The sequence below is a fragment of the Zeugodacus cucurbitae genome, chromosome 5 (genome assembly GCF_028554725.1).
Source record: "Zeugodacus cucurbitae isolate PBARC_wt_2022May chromosome 5, idZeuCucr1.2, whole genome shotgun sequence".
In the NCBI taxonomy this organism is placed as follows: domain Eukaryota; kingdom Metazoa; phylum Arthropoda; class Insecta; order Diptera; family Tephritidae; genus Zeugodacus; species Zeugodacus cucurbitae.
In genome coordinates, this window is record NC_071670.1 from 55954851 (window position 1) to 55974451 (window position 19601).

At 30.4% G+C, this 19601-nt stretch overlaps 1 protein-coding gene across 7 annotated transcripts; it reads right to left on the minus strand.

The window, feature by feature from the left end:
• Positions 1 to 1031: 1031 nt before the first annotated feature.
• On the minus strand, positions 1032 to 18176 carry Slc46a1_6 (Proton-coupled folate transporter). Of its 7 annotated transcripts, none has more exons than XM_054231090.1 (8): positions 18093 to 18176; positions 15475 to 15785; positions 3304 to 3644; positions 2837 to 3238; positions 2367 to 2635; positions 2202 to 2303; positions 1754 to 2132; positions 1032 to 1685 (listed from the first exon to the last, which is right to left on the minus strand). In XM_054231090.1, the coding sequence occupies exons 3-8, from the start codon at positions 3627 to 3629 to the stop codon at positions 1316 to 1318; spliced, it is 1848 nt and encodes a 615-aa protein (XP_054087065.1). In that variant the 5' UTR covers positions 3630 to 3644; positions 15475 to 15785; positions 18093 to 18176; the 3' UTR covers positions 1032 to 1315. The 7 variants fall into 7 exon arrangements, with proteins under 7 accessions (XP_054087065.1, XP_011177502.1, XP_011177501.1 ...); XM_011179200.3 differs by having other exon boundaries at positions 17995 to 18168; XM_011179199.3 differs by having other exon boundaries at positions 17969 to 18164.
• Positions 18177 to 19601: the final 1425 nt, after the last annotated feature.

Below are 19601 nucleotides of genomic sequence, written 5' to 3' on the forward strand. Positions count from 1 at the left end.
CGTTTTTCTCAAAACCACGTTTTCGGAGCCGGTGTACACGATAACTCAAAAGCTATTCAACCGATTCAGATTTTCCACAGAGTGTCGTGGGATTCTTTCGATTGAATGATTTCAAATTTTTTATCCAATTTTTTATTCCAAATTTTATCCCAAAATATGTAGACAAATTTTGAAGTGCTTCCCTTTCCGTAAATTTTTTTTTAAACGGTCACTCTGTTCAAAATTTATCACTTTTTAAGAAAATTATTCTTTTAGATGTTTCAGATAAAAATTTAAATGTCAATCATGTACACTATCAAGGAGTGCTCCGGAAGAATTGATCCACTAACGTCATTTCCATCAACGGTGTGCACAAGCGTTTTTTGTAAATAATTGTAGGAAGTGTGCTAAAAAAATAACGGGAATTTCGTTTAAATTTCATTTTTTCTTTCGTCTAAATAAGTAATTGTGTTCGCCTTTAAAATAGTTCCCACACGTCGAAACACTTCTCAAACTAAATTTTTGGAAGACCCAAGAAGGCTCTTTCAGCGATTACTCGTGTGCTTAAAAAGTAGAAAAAGTAGAAGTGGAAGTAGAAAAAAGGAATATGGAGGCTGGGGCATCGTTAGAGTATTCTTTTTGACCAAGAATTCACGAACATGTAACAAAGTGTGAGCTTTTAACAAACGAAAATCGCCAAGCTCATAAAAACACCACTAATCTCTAAGTAGCGGCGCTACAGACAAAGTAATGTCTGTAATGAATATAGTTGATAATTGTATAGTACTTCAGAGCATGTACATACATCAACATAATAAAAAATAACAATTGGACATTTGAGCAAATGGAGATTTTAAAATTTCCATTGAAAACACTTCGTATACGAAAATTAAATATATGAATCTCTTCGATCGCGCAAGTTGGCTCATCATACCATACTTTCTACGCTCTGACCGATATTTTATATAACAATATAAATAGAAATGACAAACATCCAATAAAAAAGGTCTACTTGCCTCAACGGGAGTATAGATATTCATTAAAACTACTTGTTTTATTAACAAAAACTACTTAGTGTCTTTTATTTTAATAGTAGAATACATAGTGTTCAACTTAAATTACTTATAAACTAACAAAAAATATATTTTTGTATACTTATTTAAAATTACATAATTATAACTTTACACGTCTCCAAATAAAAAAAAAATAATACATCACACACTACCAGTGTATATACTGGGTACACCCCCATAACTTTCTACTCCTAGTGCTCCTTACAATAAAATCGTACATCGCAAAAATACTCTCATATGCAGTCCACGCCCAAGCATATTAGTTACACTTTCGTTTGTTGACGCTGGCGCAATTCTCCTTCATCACTTTCGAACGCCTTATTATCCATACCGTTGGGTAACGTATGCGCCTGCGCCACAACCGCTGCGCGCGCTTCAGTATCCCGTTGCACACATTCGGCCGCATGTTCGGCCTGTTCCAGGTTTTCATGTATCACATTCGTTACAATGCCATTGAGTTGGCCCTTCGCCTCGCTCGCCAACGCTATCGCCTCAATCGCATTAATATTACCATTCGCGTCTTTGGCGTCCAGACAATCCGCCTTAGTGACGCCACCAACACCGCCAGTTTCACTATCGGCGGCTTGTGCAATCGCCTTGCGCCGTTGCTTGCATTGGAAGTTGTACATCCAGCTGTGGGTTTGTGGGATTTGTCATTGATAAATAAATATTACAGTTTTGTCAGCTTATCTGGTACTTACAGGAAAATAAATACTGCGGGTGCGGTAAGCGCACCGCCCAACAAATAGAAAGCGCCGGGTAATACTTTCAATGTAGCCGCATACAAAGTGGTGTACATGGGTGCGAAAACCATAGGCATCAGCGCTTCGGCAACACCGAACAGCGAATTCACTTTGCCCAATTCATCTTTACGCACCAGCTTGGTGGCAATCGAACGCATAGCTATGAAGGCAGTACCGTTAAAGATCTCCACAATCGCACCGACGTACATGTGCCAGGGCACGGTAGCAAAAGCGTACACGAAACCCGATAGTATCTTAGACATACTGGAAATGACGCCAACGAGCGCATCATCGATCTTCAATTTGTGCGAAAGTATGCCGACGCAGAAAAGCACGCCTTAATGGAAAAAAGAAAAAACAAAATTGAAATGACAAACTTTATTTATTATAACCTCGAAATACATACCAACTAGTCCAGTAACCATTGCATAGGTCGAGAATACGCTAAACTCCACCTCGCTCCAGTTGAAGCGGAAACGTGTAAAGAGATATGTCACAGCCATTTCACCTGGTTAGTAAAGAAGAATAGAATTAATAACTTGAAGCTTCTAAGCATAACAAATCATCTCACCATGCATTGGTCCAATCACAACCATCACAACAACCATAAGCATTATTACACGCTGACGACGCTGGTTCTCGCCACGCTTAAAGGCCACACGGAAGGTCTCGACCACATGATCTTTATCGAAGAAGTCAGCTAACAAACTCTTACGTTCTCCTTTCGGCACACTCTTCTCTGGTTTGGCACGCGGTTCAGCCAAGAAGAATAAACCATATAGGAATGAGAACAAATAGAGGGTTGCTGAGATAGAGAAGACGCCATAGAAACCAATTTTTCTGAAAATCAAAGATATATAGATCATTAATCAAAGAGCTAGAGTAAGCTAGCTAGATAGAGTGTAGTATAACAATAATCTATTTAGATCCAAAGCATATTTTCAGGAGCTAGAAGTTATAGATAATTTTTAATCCGCCTGAGGCGCTATTAAAATATTTACAATGGTTTATGATCTTATGGTCCCTAAAAAATTTACTCACTTCAGTAGCACTCCACTGAACGCCATACCAATGGGTACGCCCACTGAGAAGCACACATTCAATATACCAATACGTAACGTACGTTCCTCTTCCGTAGTAATATCGGCTATATAACTGAAGACCCCCATTAGCATCGTAAACCAACCACCACTAAGCGAAGGAAATATGGCTTCCGTCAAAGCGGCGACCTCCATCGGCGTACGCTCGAAGTACACACAGAGTATGAGACCCACTGTACCCAAGAACTCGCCAATTATTGGTATGAGTATGCAAGGTTTTCGTCGATGATGCCGATCGCTCCACGAACCCCAAAACAGAATGAGCAGACAGGGAAACATCGATTGTATCACAGTTTTCCAGGCGGCCATGCGTGCAACCATCTGTTGTACGGTCTCCTCCTCGCTGCAATTGTTTAAAGAATTTAGATGAGAGGCTTCTAATGTTATCTATATAAAGATTTAACTTACAGCGTATAATTGGCGGTATCACGTCGTGTGAGCGCATCACACACCACCTCGCCATAATCCATGTTTACGCGACACGCCTTTTCCAAATTCAAATTTTGTGTCGCCAGTCCAGACAGCACACTGGGCATAATGTATGCGGCGAGTATCGGTTCCACAGTGATATTATTGATGACCTTTTGTAATTTTTCACGCCAAGTCAACGTTGGCTTCTTTGGTGGGTTTCCATTGGCTTCCACGCTTTTCGCTGTGATCGGCGCTATAGTTGCTACGGCCAGATTTGTACCCACCGGACTGGTGGCGCTTGTGTCGGCTGCACTGTGACCCATTTTGAGAGGGTTATGCTGGAATGTCAAAAAAAGAGAGGTTTTTGTTAAAATAAAGTTTCATAATAGTTCAAATTAACAAGGTCATAGGGAGAGCCAGAAAAAATGTATCTTATATTTTCCGTGTCTCCAATATTTTAGTTAAATCTGAACTCCAGAACAGTCTAAGCTAACTATGAGCATAAGTGCGTAAAGGAACTAGTTGACAAAAGGCTAGCCTAGCAGTGTCTTCTTGATATTTTTGTGACTAATGATCTCTTTCGAGATGGTTTCTATATTTCGAAGAATAGAGTTGAGTTGAGTGGTCCTTGTCATAATACAAATCCGCATCCGTTCGTATTGCTTAGATCTGATTTTTTATGACCACATTATGTGCAGGAATTGAACCAGAGTATAGCTATAATTCACAGTCCTTAAGTTTCTTGTCATATATGTATATTCATTTTCTACTCGATAAACATTGGTCGATCGGTAATAAAAATTTCAGGAGATATTTCTCCGTCTGCCCATCTATCGGCTATTCAGTAAGTAGCTTCAATAAATTTATTTCGATAAATTTTAACACTAATCTAATTCCCTTGTAAAATTTTTGCTCTCGGTTCTCTTCGGAAATGAAGAATCTTATAGATTTAAGACACCTCCGAACCGCTGATAAATTTTATGAAAAACATTTTTATGACAGAAACCTAGAAAATACACATTTTTGCTTTCTAGGGTCAAAAGCTTTTAGGAGAAACCACTTTTCTGATCAGATATTTTGTTCGAAAGCAGACAATGAGTTTTAAATTGCTCAACTATTGACCCTCATTTGCCCAGCCAAATCCACTAAAATTTTCACCTTAGAGTTACTCGAATAACATTGACAACATCTGCCAACCAAAATCTCGTAGGACTTTTGCACTTTCTGCAGCAAAGCCACGAACTAGAAAGACTGAACTCTGACACGCAGACACATATTCGTGCTTATAAGTTAATTTAAGACAAGTCATCTATAAATACACGCCGGCAAGCGGTCTTCTTACACACAAATATATGTACTTAGGCTTGATTATGACGTCGATGGGGCACATACAAACATACTCGTATCTACATACCGCCTAATAAGCTTATTGCTGCGTGAACATGTGATTTTCCATGAAATTTAAATATAGAAATAGGAAAGTACATACATACATAGGTGCATACTAGTTGCGTATGGCTGCATGTGTAACCAAATTAAAAAAAAACTATATGTATATAACAACAACAATATATCTTCAGCCAGTCGATCCGCCTTTGTTGTGTTTTCATTGTCGCTCACAGCTTTTTTTCTTCATATCAATTCAAGATGATCTTATTGCTGTTGTTGTTGCTGGTTGGTTAGCTAGTTAGAGTTGTTTACTTATTATTGTTGTTGTTATTATACTTTTGTTATTGTTGCACGGCATTGTTACCGGCAACAACTGATTATAACGCGCTGTGCTCTGTTCTATTTCGTATATATTTGTATACATACATGTATAGAAACATATGTACCGTTACATATGTATATACACTTATTCAACACAATCAAAGCTCTACTTCAGCGTGTCTGCATGTGTAGAAGCGATTAACAAAACAAATAAACGCGAATAATTGATAAATAAGATTAAGGTGATGTTCACATACGTGTACACCCACAATTTCTTTGAAGCTCTCCCCCTACTCATACACTATTTACTTATGTTTACATATAAACATCTATTTTTATTTATGTTTATATGCGTACATATGTTTGTTGCTTCTATTATCTGGCGTTGACATAAATCACTTAAATTGCTTTTTGTCTATTTTGCGTAGCCAGCGACGCCGACATCGAAGTCGACGTCAACGTTAACACTCAAGCTTAAGCTTAAAGATTTCAGCTTGAGTAGCTTAAAAGATCTGCACAGCTTTTGTGCGTTGAATTTTGTTTTTTATTATTATTTATTTTATTTTTATATTTTTTTTTTTATTTTATCTGTTTTTATTTTTTTGTTTTATTTCAGTTTTTTTATTTTTGCTTTTTGTCACACAATCTCTTGTTATTGCAATTGTTTTTAGACCTATCTTTGTTGTTGTCTGATTTTACTATTTTCTTTGCAAATTGCTCAAGTGTTTTCTAGTGTAAATGTTTTATTGTCGTTGTTAGTAATAAACCGCTGACATCTGATCTATGCGTTTCTATTTCATTAGAGGTGAATTTTTTGAATTCTTCAAGCAGTTTTTCTTTGCATTTTTCAAATTAGTGTAAAACGAGCTCTTTGTATGCACTTTGATGAATAGTTTATGGAATGGAAAGCATTTGAATTGTGAAAAAATCAATTAGAATTAATTCAACTCGGTGCTCTACTAAATATAATTTTTTATAAGCTCAGCAAGATAAACATACTTAATTAGTACAGTATTCTCTGCATAATTGGAACTCGATTAATTGATTTAACATTGTTTACAGTAAGAAAAAGGTTATATTAGAGAGTCATATGATTATCAAAAGTGGTTGCTGTAGCCCGATGTGGTTCATCTTCGAAAAAGATAAGCGTTGGTAAAGATAATAGATTTGTACTTGAGAAGAAATTGCTCATTAGATGGCGCTAGACTTCATATATATTTTATATTATCAGATACTATCACTGATCCTCAATTGATCCAGCGAAAGCGAAAAGGAGAAAACAAAATTGATGAACTTCAAAAGAAAAATTCTACGAAAAGTTTTCGATTCAGTCAGAATCGGACCTGACGAATGGAGGATAAGATGGAATATCGAAACTGACCAGCTAATTCAAGGCGAAAATGTAATGCGATTTACTTAAACGCAACGAATAAGATGGCTAGGACATATTACAAGAATGGATGATTCAAGAGCCTAAAAGAAGGTAATGGACCCGAAAGCATTCATCGGCAAAGCAAGAGGAAGGCCATGATCAAGATGGAAGGAACACTGGAAAACTGGAGATATACCGTAAAAAACAGAGTAGCTTGGAGGCGTATTATTCAGGAGGCCAAAGCTCACAAAGACCAGTTGAGCCATATGATGATGATGATCCAAATGAATTGGATTCATTTCTTTTCAGTTCTTTGGGTTCAGATCCACCATCGAATCTTTTTTTACAAAACTTTTAAGCTATGTTGTTCCAGGATTTTTGTCCAAAACTTCTCAGAATATAGTGACAAAATAAGGTTAATGAAGCTTTTAAGGAAAGTTAGGCAACAAGGTTGACTTATAAACTTAGCTCAATCACAGACTTCATAAACTTCAGTGTTTCTCCAACAGCTCACCTTGGGAGCTTTGGTTATACACTGGTACCATATAATATATGCAGAAACATAGCTGATAATCAAGTATTTGATGCCGCAAACAACAAACATTTTGTTGTCATTGTAATTTATAGTGCTTGTTAATCGATAAACAATTGTGTCATTGTATAAACAGTTGTTTTGGAGAAATTAAAAATTTGTGTAAAGAGAAAAGAGATAAGCATTTTGCAAAACAGCCGGCAGGCAGGTAAACATTAAACTTCAATTCATAAAAAATAAAAACAAAAAAAATGACCAGAAGTAACAAAGTATCAAAGCAATGAATAAAAGCTTGAAACAACATTAAAATCTGTTGTGTTGAGGAACTACATATCTACATATATCAGTTTTATTATTTCAGGCTTAGCATGCTTTGATATATAATCCACATACATACTTATGTATATATACTATATATTATCAGTTTACATACATACAATATTTATTATGTCAGCGAAAGCTTTAAACAAAAGTACTCGTACACACAAGCTCTTCTACATACAAACCCCATTCTTTCGTGCGAAAATGCATTTTCAATCGTGCGTGACAAACATGCGTGCAAATATTTTTCATAAATTCTTTCAACATTTTATTGTATTGTATTTAATGTTGGAAGTACAAAACTACGGAGATCACAGAAAAGCACGCAACTTTTCAGTAGACTTCTCTTCAGTACAGAACTAAACTACTCATATACTATATCTACTTATGTATATATGTTTGTTGTAAATTTTATAAACTAAATTATAGTTAAGATATAGCAAACTTAATTATCTACCCACGATGTAAGACGTTTGAGAAAAGGCAATAAAAAAAGCGATCAATCATCTTATCAAACAATCTAACTTAAGAACAAATATTTAAAAGCGGCGTCCCTTAGATTTTTCGCTTATTACTTTTATGAACGTTAACCCTGTGAAAAGTGGGCTAATAGCACCATTAATTGTTCTGAGAAAAGATATGAGTATAAAAATTATCTCCAGTTTTAATGCCATCTCAAAGAAGTATGTAAACTACTTGCTTGAGATAATGGAAAGTCGATCAATGAAGGTCAAAACTCAAAGTGGTAACAGTTTTAGAGTAAATAAATATTGAAAAAAAACACAGCAATTTGGTTAGATTTCTCAGTGTTCCATAATCAATATCAAACGATTGACTAAATATCCCAAGTTCCTCAAAAGGTTATTATCAAAACTTTTTGATCTATATCTCATAGCCTTCAAAAGATAGTTCATGACAAGTACTAAGAGAATTAAATAAAAGTTTTAGTTTTAAATTCTTTAAAAGCTCCTTAGTTATGAACAACTTAATTTTCCCACTGGGTTTGTCATACTCATACATTGTTTAAACGTTTATAGCTATTTTTGTGTAATAACTGTTTCAACAAATTTCAACAAAATAACAAAATTATTCACTTTAATAGAAATTCTTGCATGTAGTAGCAATTATATAAGGTCGGACAGCAAAAATACAGTTTTTACAATAATTAACTTTCGTCTTTTGTTAAATTAAAAAATGACAAAATAGTTAGAAACTCTTTTCATATCTTAATTGCACATATTTTTCTACTATTCAATTAGTGGCAACAAATAAATTATATAGTTACCTAAATTCATACAAACCTATAGTAGATAACGGCAGCACAATCACAAATCATAAAAAATTCTTTAGAAATGTTATTATTTGAAAGAAATGCTTTAGATTAGTTCATACGCCATGGAATTTATAATTATTTTACATTTTTGTTAGCCAATTTTCTGTAATGAATATTGGTAGATCAAACCCATATTTGCTTACTCTGATTACATAACCAGAATGAGACTCAAAAAAAAAAAAATATAAAAAATATATGTTAGGCTTTACGAATAAACTAGCAATTGCTGATAGAACTGAATTTTTTTTTATAATTTTAAGTACATATTTTTCAAACTAGCAGCGCAATGAACTCTCCAGACAATTGGATAGGACAAAGTCCGATTCTGTATATAACAATATTTAAATGTTGCCTACATTTAGGATGACTATACTTGAAAAATTAATCATTTGTGCATACTTTTAAGCGAACAAGACATATCGAAAAAAATATACATAAAAGTATATATTTTTGCACTTTTGAAGTAATAATTATCCCAAATATATTTATAAATGTCTACTTTTAGGCTGTCTAACAAATCGTATTTAATTAATTCAAAGACAAATAGATTTTCTTGTGCTTATTAAGACTCAAATCACAATTTAGAGTATATTTATTAAAAACTCTACTATGTGTGCCATCACTACAAAGCTTTTTGGTCAGCTCGAGCACTTAAAATGTCAAGGTCGGCAGACTAAAATACTTAATACCTAGGTACATAACTAATTAATTTCATACGCCCACTTGCAACTACCTTAATTTATATCTCGTACATACATTGATATTTATATATAGATACACTCAATTAAACCAAGAGATGGGTACTTACATAAAGATCAAAGCTAATCTACAAGTTAAGCTACATTTTGTACCGAAATTGAGATATGTAGGTATGTGTGTATGTATTAATGTTTATAAATAAGTTTTGATAGCTGTGATGTGGTGTATATACCAATTAGTTTCAGTAGAATTAGAACTATTAAATAATTTCTCTTTATGGGCAATAGCACTGTCTAAATTCTGCGCAAATCGTGGATTGGCAGGAAGAAACGAATAAGTGCAATTTGGTTAAAATTCATATTTGAAAAATATATATTATAAATATATATATTAAAATATTTGGTAAATTGATAAAAACTACTTAAAGAATTAAAATAAAAATATTTTACTTAAAAAAAAAATTATGAAAATAATTTTAAAAAAATTAATCAAAAATATATTTATTGATTTAAAAAATTAATTTATTGAATCGAAAATAACTGACATAAATTTTCAAAACTCATATAAAATTTTATGAAATTTTTCTGTTTCAACAAATTTTGATTAGCGAAATAATTTTAAAAACAGCATAACTCAAACTAATTAATATTATTTTTAGTAAGTTTTTCATGTGAACATCTAAAGCACAGTTATCATTTGCATGCGAGGGTATTAAATTTATATAATATATAAATTTTTGTATACATGATATACATAGAAGTACATATATTATTGTCTGTATACAGGTGTGCATGTTCAGAAAGTGCGCATCCGTTCGTGTCTCTATGTCAGTTCAATAAACGTTTAATTGTCAGCACACGATTTACTCGTGCATACATACCTATATTTAAACATTTCATGCATTTCTTTGTATGAATATATGAATGTCTCTGCGAAGTTTAAGTAAATATTAGCACGTTTAATTTACATTCCCGGGAAGTATATCATATGCACTGAGTTTCGTGTGTAATTTTCAGAAATGAAAATTCACACTGCTGCACTCCACTTACGAGTGAGTGTCAAGATTCAAATAAAAATGTTTTCTCTATTTTTTTATATAATTTTTATTTGTTTCTATTGTGAAGTTGGATGTGTCTGAACATTTTTGCGCTCTAGGCATTCCGATTCATTTTCAATTATTTTGAATTTTTTTTCTAATGTTTTTTAAAGAATAGATGGAAATAACTTTATCTGCAGATTTATAGACAGGCTGATCCCCAACAAAATTAAATAATTCTGTCAGATGTATAATCTTTCATCTTTTTATTTTTAATGTTTATGTTCTGTTCTAGGGCATAATCAGTGGATTTCGATATATTAGTCAAAAGACTTTGTAATGTTCAGCGAATTATTTTTCCTAATTATTTTTTAATTGTTTTCTCAAATTATCATTTTCATTATCCTATTCAAATATTTTTAATATCAGATTATACCACTGCGCCAAAATGTAGGCAACAGTTTTATAGATAGCTTTACCAGATTCCAAAGGGAAAAACAGTTCAATCTAAATTGTGATCTATAGACATTTTTAGAAAATTTGAGAGTTGATAATCTTCTAAAGACTCAATGAGTCTGAGAATTGAAGACGAATGATATTTATTTACAAAAATATGAAAAAATTTTATTTTTTTTCCAACAATTCAAGTGCAATTTATTCAGCTGATAGCACGATTAAAAATAATCTAAGATAATTTTTCTTAATATTTAATAATTTTAAAGTGCCTTATGTTACATAAAAGAAAAATATTAATTTAAAAAATTCACATAAAAAATCACTTTAATCATTACCAATTACTCATACACAGCAGAACTTTATATAAATGCCACCACACAGAAACAGTTAGAATTAAATGCACATGCTATAATTAAACCGCGTTTTGTCGCTCGCTCAATTACGGTATTTTCGTCACCAAATTAATTGCCGCTAAGTGCAGTACGTAAATTAAAAATCTCCAACAAAGATTAACTAATCGGGATGTGACAAACAGTGAAACACACACGCACACATACACACTCACATAGAAAGCGATAGGAACTCATCTAAATTTGTAATAATAGAATTCACAGTTGAATAATAAGCATCGCTCGAATGCCTGAAATAAATGCTATGTAGTCTATAACGAGTCAGAGGAGGAACTAAAGTTGTTGTAATGTGTGATAAAGTCTCTGGATAAAAGGAACAGCGAAAAAAAATTCAGCGAGTAATCATTAAAAATGATTGAAATAAAAGTTTGTGTGTTTGTACTATATAATAATAGTAGTGTTGGAGAGATTTAAGGCAAATGCCAAAAACGCAAATGTTTCAGCAACAAAAGCGCCACAGGTGACGCGTGCAACAAATTCCGCTTTTGAACAATACATTCGCCGGCTAATAGAGTCTCGATTTTTGTTGTGATTTAGTTAATTTTAGTGCAAAAAGGCGATCTGTATTTTTAGTATTTGTATTCATTAGTTGAATTTTGCGATTCGCAATGTGTTTAGTTGAATTCAACCGGAAGATGACACTTTTGATGAAGTAATGATGAGTAGTCAATGAGCAAATACAAGTGATTGCGAATTAGTTAACAAAAAGTAGCATTACTTCATCGGAATATCAGCCATTTTAGCTCGGAAGAGGAGTATTAGCTCGCTAAAAAACCTCTTTGCGATTTCTATGTGTTCTCCCGATGATTCTTCAGTTATCTGAAGAAATTGGTAAGAAAATGGCGTTCTGTTATACTGGGAGTAAAGTTGACGAGAATTGTTTCGTATTTTCCAAAGACATCTCTGTTCAGGAACAACTTAGGTTGGTTAAACGATGCCAATCAAGGCAGGTTCTAGTGCTTCGACAGACTTTTTTCTACCATTTGTAAAGTCGTATCTTTGGCGACTACTACGAGAAAAGGAATAATACCTGAGTGGCGCCTGGTATAAGCTCAATTAAACTGTTCAGAATCAGGTATTTCTTGAAAATACTCGAGAATTGGTATCGTATGATCTCTGATAAGTATTTCTAAAGAATTTTCCATTTCTGCAACAGTCGAGCCTAAGTAACCACAAAATTATTTTGAATAAAATTTCGAAAACCACAACAACAAAAACAAAGAAGACTTTATTTTCTGTGGAAAATTTTCCGAAATAGTTGAATAAATCGGTTTGAGGTGATTTTTAGTCATAAAATCACTAATCGGGGTCAGACTCAATTGTTAAGATCGAAGGTTTAATCTTACTTTTGCAGTTTTCTAAACAGTTTGATGAAAGGTGGTTGAGGAAGGTTTACGTTGAGGTTATGTTTCAATTAAAACAGGGATATTTTTTAATTAATCATGGCTTAAAGAAACTAGTTAATAAATAATATTAGCAAGACTCAAGCAAAAAACATCCATTAACCAACTCAAAAAAATAAAAATAAAGCTTGGGTAATAGCTAAAGCTAATAGCCAAATTAAAGGCGAATTAGTAACACTTCAAGTTTTCAAGGTCAATTAAATACAATATTACATAATATCAGCTGTCTTCGTTTCGCCATGTTTGTGTACTGCTCTCTTCTCTAAAAAATAGAGAGTATGTAGGTAATTCAGAGATGTTGCGCGGAAAAACGGTTGCTATTCAATTTTCATTCGATTATGCCAGTCTCTGGCAATTATACCAGCTGCTTGTTCGATTCGCTACACATCAAGGTCTGGCGAAACGAAGTCAGCGACTATTATATATATATTTTTTTTAAACAACTTTAAATATATATAAATAATAACAACAAAAAGCTTTTAATTTAATATTTTACACACGATTTCGTTGAGTTTGCGCAATATTTTTCAATTTTTTTTAAACAATTTTATTGCCTTGAACTTTTTAGCACCCCGAAAAAATAAACATAAATGCAGTCAAACAGCTGTAAATAAACATATGCAACGCAACTCGTTTATGCATATATTAAGCAACAAACATATTATATACACATACATATGTATATACGCATGCATATTCACTAAATATACAGTTAAACCAAAAACTATACTTCATGGTATAAACTAAAAACAAAAATAAAACATTTTTAGGCTTTAACAGCAAACAGCGAGTGCTTTTATGTATGTGTATTTGTTTATCTTTTGTGGCAACTTGCATTTACAAGCGTTTACACATACATTCGTTTACAGAAAATCATAAACAATTAGTGAGTTATGAGGCGTTAAAGGTGAGCTTTTAGGCAGCAAACTTGAAAATTGCTGCTATTTTTGTTTTCGATTTTTTCTCGATTTTTTTTTTTCATTTTATTTTTTATAACACTCAGTCTGCTTTGTATACACGGGAGATAACAGATGAATTTGTGCATTTGTTTATACTTTTATATACACTTTACGTTATAAGTGCATTGACTTTTGTTGTTTTTCATTAGCACGTGGTTATTTGTATATGTTATGCTTGAAATTGCAATTGTTTTATAACTTGTTCTTAATTAAAAGAAAATTAATCTTTATCTTTTCTTCTATTTTTTTTATCTTTTTTTCTAATTTATTTTGAATAACAATTACAATGGAAGTATTATATTGATTTCAAAATTTTTTATTGTTAAAACGAAAACGTTGACTTTAAGTTAAGCTTTTCGAATTTTGATTGATTTTTATTTCATTAAATTTTTATATATAATTTATTTTTTTTTTATTTAATTAAATTATTGTTGTTGTTTTTGTTGTTATTTCTTACATTTAAAAACAAAAAAAAACATAAAACGAAAAAATTATTAAATTTTACTTTATTTTATATTATTTTCGTCATGCTTCATATTATTTTAATTTTATTTTATTTTATTTTATTTTATGTTATTTTATTTTATTTTATTTTATTTTATTTTATTTTATTTTATTTTATTTTATTTTATTTTATTTTATTTTATTTTATTTTATTTTATTTTATTTTATTTTATTTTATTTTATTTTATTTTATTTTATTTTATTTTATTTTATTTTATTTTATTTTATTTTATTTTATTTTATTTTATTTTATTTTATTTTATTTTATTTTATTTTATTTTATTTTATTTTATTTTATTTTATTTTATTTTATTTTATTTTATTTTATTTTATTTTATTTTATTTTATTTTATTTTATTTTATTTTATTTTATTTTATTTTATTTCATTTTATTTTATTTTATTTTATTCAAAATTATGAATATTTTTTTTTAAATTTAATTAATAATTTATTTTATTACTTTTATGTTGTTGTTGTTGTTGTTATTTCTTACATTTAAAAACAAAAAAATAAATAAAAGGAAAAAAGTATTGAATTTTATTTTATTTTATGTTATTTTGGTCATGCATATTTTATTTTATTTTATTTTTTTTTTTATTTTATTTTATTTTATTTTATTTTATTTTATTTTATTTTATTTTATTTTATTTTATTTTATTTTATTTTATTTTATTTTACTTTATTTTATTTTATTTTATTTTATTTTATTTTATTTTATTTTATTTTATTTTATTTTATTTTATTTTATTTTATTCAAAAAATCAATTTTTACCTATAAATAAATTACCAATATTAAATCACCAGATGGTTGTGCACTAAATTATTTATAGCTTTCCGGTCAGTTTCCTTGCCAGCGAGATCACAACACAAATAAATTTTTATGCAATCTCACAATACTACTACGCACTTACAAGCAAACAAACACACACACACACAGTAACCTGCCAGAGTATTGATGAATTAGCGCAAATTATTTTTAAGTAGCCAACAACAACAGCAATAAAAGCACAACACAATTCAGCCGCTGCAACTAAGCGCTTTACAATGCAAGCTCATAGCATTAGCAACAACAACAACAATATACAAAGCTTGATTTAAAAGAAAAAAGGAGGAAAAAGCAAAAATGAAAATAAAAAGAAAAATTCGAAACACATACCAACTAGTTAGTAAATAAAATCCGATTAAAGATTTTATTGTAGTACAATAGAATTTCAAATTTCCAAGCGCACATCAAATACGACCACAACCAACAACAACTACAACACCAAATGCAATGAAATTAAATAAAAATGTTGTATTTAGAATTTGGCGTTGTTATTGTTGTAGCGCTGAGGGGGTTGGGGAGGGTTTGGGTTTTATTTTCAGCTAATTGCCGTTGGCATTTCAAATAAGTAAAGCAAGCAAAAATTGTGTGCTAATAAAAAACGGATTACCTTTTATGGTTGACTGCAGGAAATTCGCACAGTTTGCTCAAACGCCAGACGAAAAAACTTCAAACAAAATGTTTGCACGGATTTTAGTATTTTTTAATTGCGGTTTATAATCGTAGCTATAAATGCAAATAGTTGCACATTTATTATTGTTATGCAGCGTATAAAAGTGTTTTTTTTTAGAGTTGTAACATAACCACAATTAGTTGTGATCTTTTTGTTGTTGTTTTAGTTTCGCCGGTTCATAGTTGAAGGAAAATGTTCATTTTTAGTTGCGATCAAGTTTTTTTATGATTATTTATTGAAACATTTTTCTGTAAATAGAATTATTTAAGGAAATGTGTTAATATTTTCTGTTTTTTTTTTGTAATTTTGATTTTTTCAATTAAATATTAAAAAAAAAAACATTATTATGTTTTCTTATTTAATTTTTTTTACAATAATTAATTAATTAAATTTTTTAATTGAAATAAATATATTTGTCGATCTTTGAAGCTACAAACTTTTAGTTCATATTGGTTTCCGAATTATTATTTATGTCATATTTTTTATTATATATGTATTTAATTAAAAAAAAATTATATTCAATATTTTTTATAAATAAATTCTTTTATTTCTTTTTATATTTGACCTTTAATTATCTTATGTCCATAAACCCAAACAACTCATTTTTGTTTCGCATTTTAAATTTTTATTTTTTTATTAAAAAAAATAAATATTTTTTAACCTTTTTAAATTGGTTTCTTTTATTATTATATTTTTTACCAATTTCAAATTATTTTAAAAATTATAATTAAATAATTTGTATCTTTGTTGAAATTTATTTTGCTGTTTTTACAGAATTTTGACTTATTATTATTATTTATTTTTTATTCTCCATTAATTTTTTTTTACTTTTTGATTACTAAATAAAATTTAAATTTTTAAAATTTCATTTTCTTTAAAATTTAATGTTTTATATTTTACATTCAAATTCAATGTTAAAAATGTTTTGATTTTAATCTATTTTTTTTAAATTTTTTTAGTTTGTTTTTATTTATTTTTTAATTTATTTTTTTAAATAAAATTATTTTTATATTTCATATTTTTTTATTTAAACCTATTTTGGAAGAATTGAAGCATGAACAATTTAAATTTGCATTTTTTATTAATAATATTATTATATCCTAATTTATTATTATTATTATTTTTTAATTTTTAAAAGTTTTTTTCTTAATTTTTATTATTTTTTAATTTAATTTTTTGAAATATAATAAAATTGTTTTTATCTTATTTTTTATTCAATATTATTTTAGAAAATTATAAGCATAAAAAATTTAATTTATCATTTTTTATTTATAATTTTATTATCTTCTAATTTATTATTATTTTTTTTTTGGTATTTAAAATTTGACTTTTCTCAACTTTATTATTTTTATTTAATAATACGTATGTATATAGAGGGATTTATTTTTTCAAACCTTAAAATCATTGAAATTGAGTTTAAATTTTTTTATAATTTATATTTTCTTATTTATATTTGAATTTATTTTTTATATATTTTTTCATGAATTTCAAAAAAATGTCCATTAAATAGTTTTTTATATTATTTAAATTTAAAAAATAAGTAAACGGAAAAATTAGTGATTCGAATCAGTCTTTTAATATATTAATTTTAATTTCTTATATAATTTAAATTTATTTATTAATATTAAAACTTTTATTATTACTTAAAAAATTATATATTTAATGAAATTAAATATTTTAAAATTTTTTTGAAGGTATTTGGTATATTAAGCTTCAATTCTATTAATTAATGCATATTTAATTCAATTTAAAAAATATTTGTTACAAATATGGGAAGAATTTATTTTAATCCTAATAATTATAAATGAATTATTAATATTTATACAATTAAATTATTTAAATTTGCTGCTATCTTCGTGTGACCAATGCAATGTTTAATTTCGCTTTAGCATTTTATAATTAATTAATATTTTCACAGCGTTTAATTTATATTTCAATTAAAATTATTTATTTTATTTTCTCAAAACTCCTTATTGCACACAATAACTCCGTTAGTCAACTGAAAATATTCTCAACAACACTCATACGCTCCCGTGTCCCGTCAGCCAACAGGAGAACACTCATACGCAGGCGCGCACCAGTTTCAAGCAACAGTGTTAATTACCGCACAAAAACGCAGACTTTACACATTTCGCTATTAATTAGCAAGTATCTAAGAGTTTACGTATTTATTTATTGTTTTCTAATTAAAATCACGCGTTAATTATTTTCGAATGCTTCTTCTTCTATGTACACACAGTCGAAGCACTGCAAATGCAACTGCGTATGCAACGGCAGCGCACAAAAACAATTTCTACTCGTTTCACCTTCAATTCGCTGACAATTTATTTGTCTTTATTATGTATTACAGTTACTTTAGCGCTTATACGCACGCTTTTCGACTTTTCGCTTATTTAGTGGTTTTAGAAATTTTTCACTTCAGCACTCTCACCTAAACACTCGTCACACTTTGCTTACTTTTCAGTTTCTTAATGTTTACTTTTACCAATCTGATTTGGAATTACTTTTGATTTCATTAAATTTTAATTATTTTTATTTTGATAAGTTTTTCTCACTACTCTTCACATGCGGCAGCGTATTTCGAAAGTAACGAACCAGCGGCGGCGACTTGAGCGCAGCGACTGAAATTTGAATTTTGCGTTTTGAGTTGATGAAGTCGCGCGCGCACACACACCAGGCAAGTCGCTTCGCGTCGCGTCTCGACGCTTTGAGGCGAATCAAGCCCAGCGAAGTCAAAGCTAAACCAAGTTCAATGGCAACGGTGACGATGACGGCGGCGCAACTACAGTTACAGCGGCGGCAACGCAAGCGCAACGCACACACATACATATTGTTGTCTATCGCTCATGCAACAACAATAAAATTGACTAACATATGCCCACAAAGCGGTAAATATGTCTGTATGTTAATATGTCAACGTCTTCGTCGTCGCTGGCTAGGTAAACGAAGTGCCGCGCGCACAAAAAAAAATTAAATGAAAATTTTCGAAAAAGAGCGCAGAAAACGAAGAAGCGCCTATTAATACAGAGTATAGTATACTAGTATATAGCAGTAAGTACGCACTGACTAAAAGACTGATTGTCTCCACGTCTATTTGTCATGTCTTTCCGCCGCTCATCGCTGTTGTCGGTGAGTGCCTACGCCACTCTAACGTCCACACTTGTGTATGTAGCACATACTAAGTAGACTTACTAACTCAAAGAATAAATATTTAGCAACAAAAAAGTCATAAAGAAAATGACAACAACAAAACCAAAATAGCAGTACAACAAAGCGTGCATTTAAGCTGCGTCGCTGCACTTTAGTTGACGTCGAAGGCTTTCAATTATTTATTTGTCACCGCATTAAATCTTTTAATTCTTCGTGTACACGGCAGTTTTATTGTCTTGTTGTATATGCTATTTATAAACTTAACTGTTGCTGCTGCAATGCTATCTGATTGTTCTTGGTTGATCTTCGGCATTCAGCATGCTGCGTTTGGCTGGCCATTGTTTCAGTGCTCGTGCTGACAGCCGCTTACTGATTAGCGATGCAGCTGAAGTGCAACTTTAGCGTTGTTTGCATGTGGAAAATGACTTTTATGGATTCTTTTATATTGATCTTAGTAGAATCTTCCAGGTGTCTTTATATTTGATTGAAGAAAATTCTCGAACGTAAATGTTGACAATTATGGGCTTATGTAAGTTCTTAAAAAATCAATTAAATTCGGTTACTTGAAGCTCGCGCTCAATTGTCAGTGTAATTAATCCTCAAAAATATGCCATCAGTGAGGTGCGTTCAAAAAATATCGGGAATTTTCATTTTTTGAAAAAAATATTTATGCATTCTACAATCAACGCTTCGTTAAAACACTTATCAAACTAGATGTTTGGAATAGCCTTTGGCCATTTCAGCGGTTTCTCGAGTCCTTAAGGTTCTTTTTATTTTTGGAAATAGAAAAAAGTCACATGAAGTCATTTATCGTGAATATGGAGGATAGTGCGTCGTATTGCTTTTGCCGCCAAGCTCATAAAAACATGTCTAACCTTAGCGATTGATACAAACAAAGTATGCTACCTTTGAAC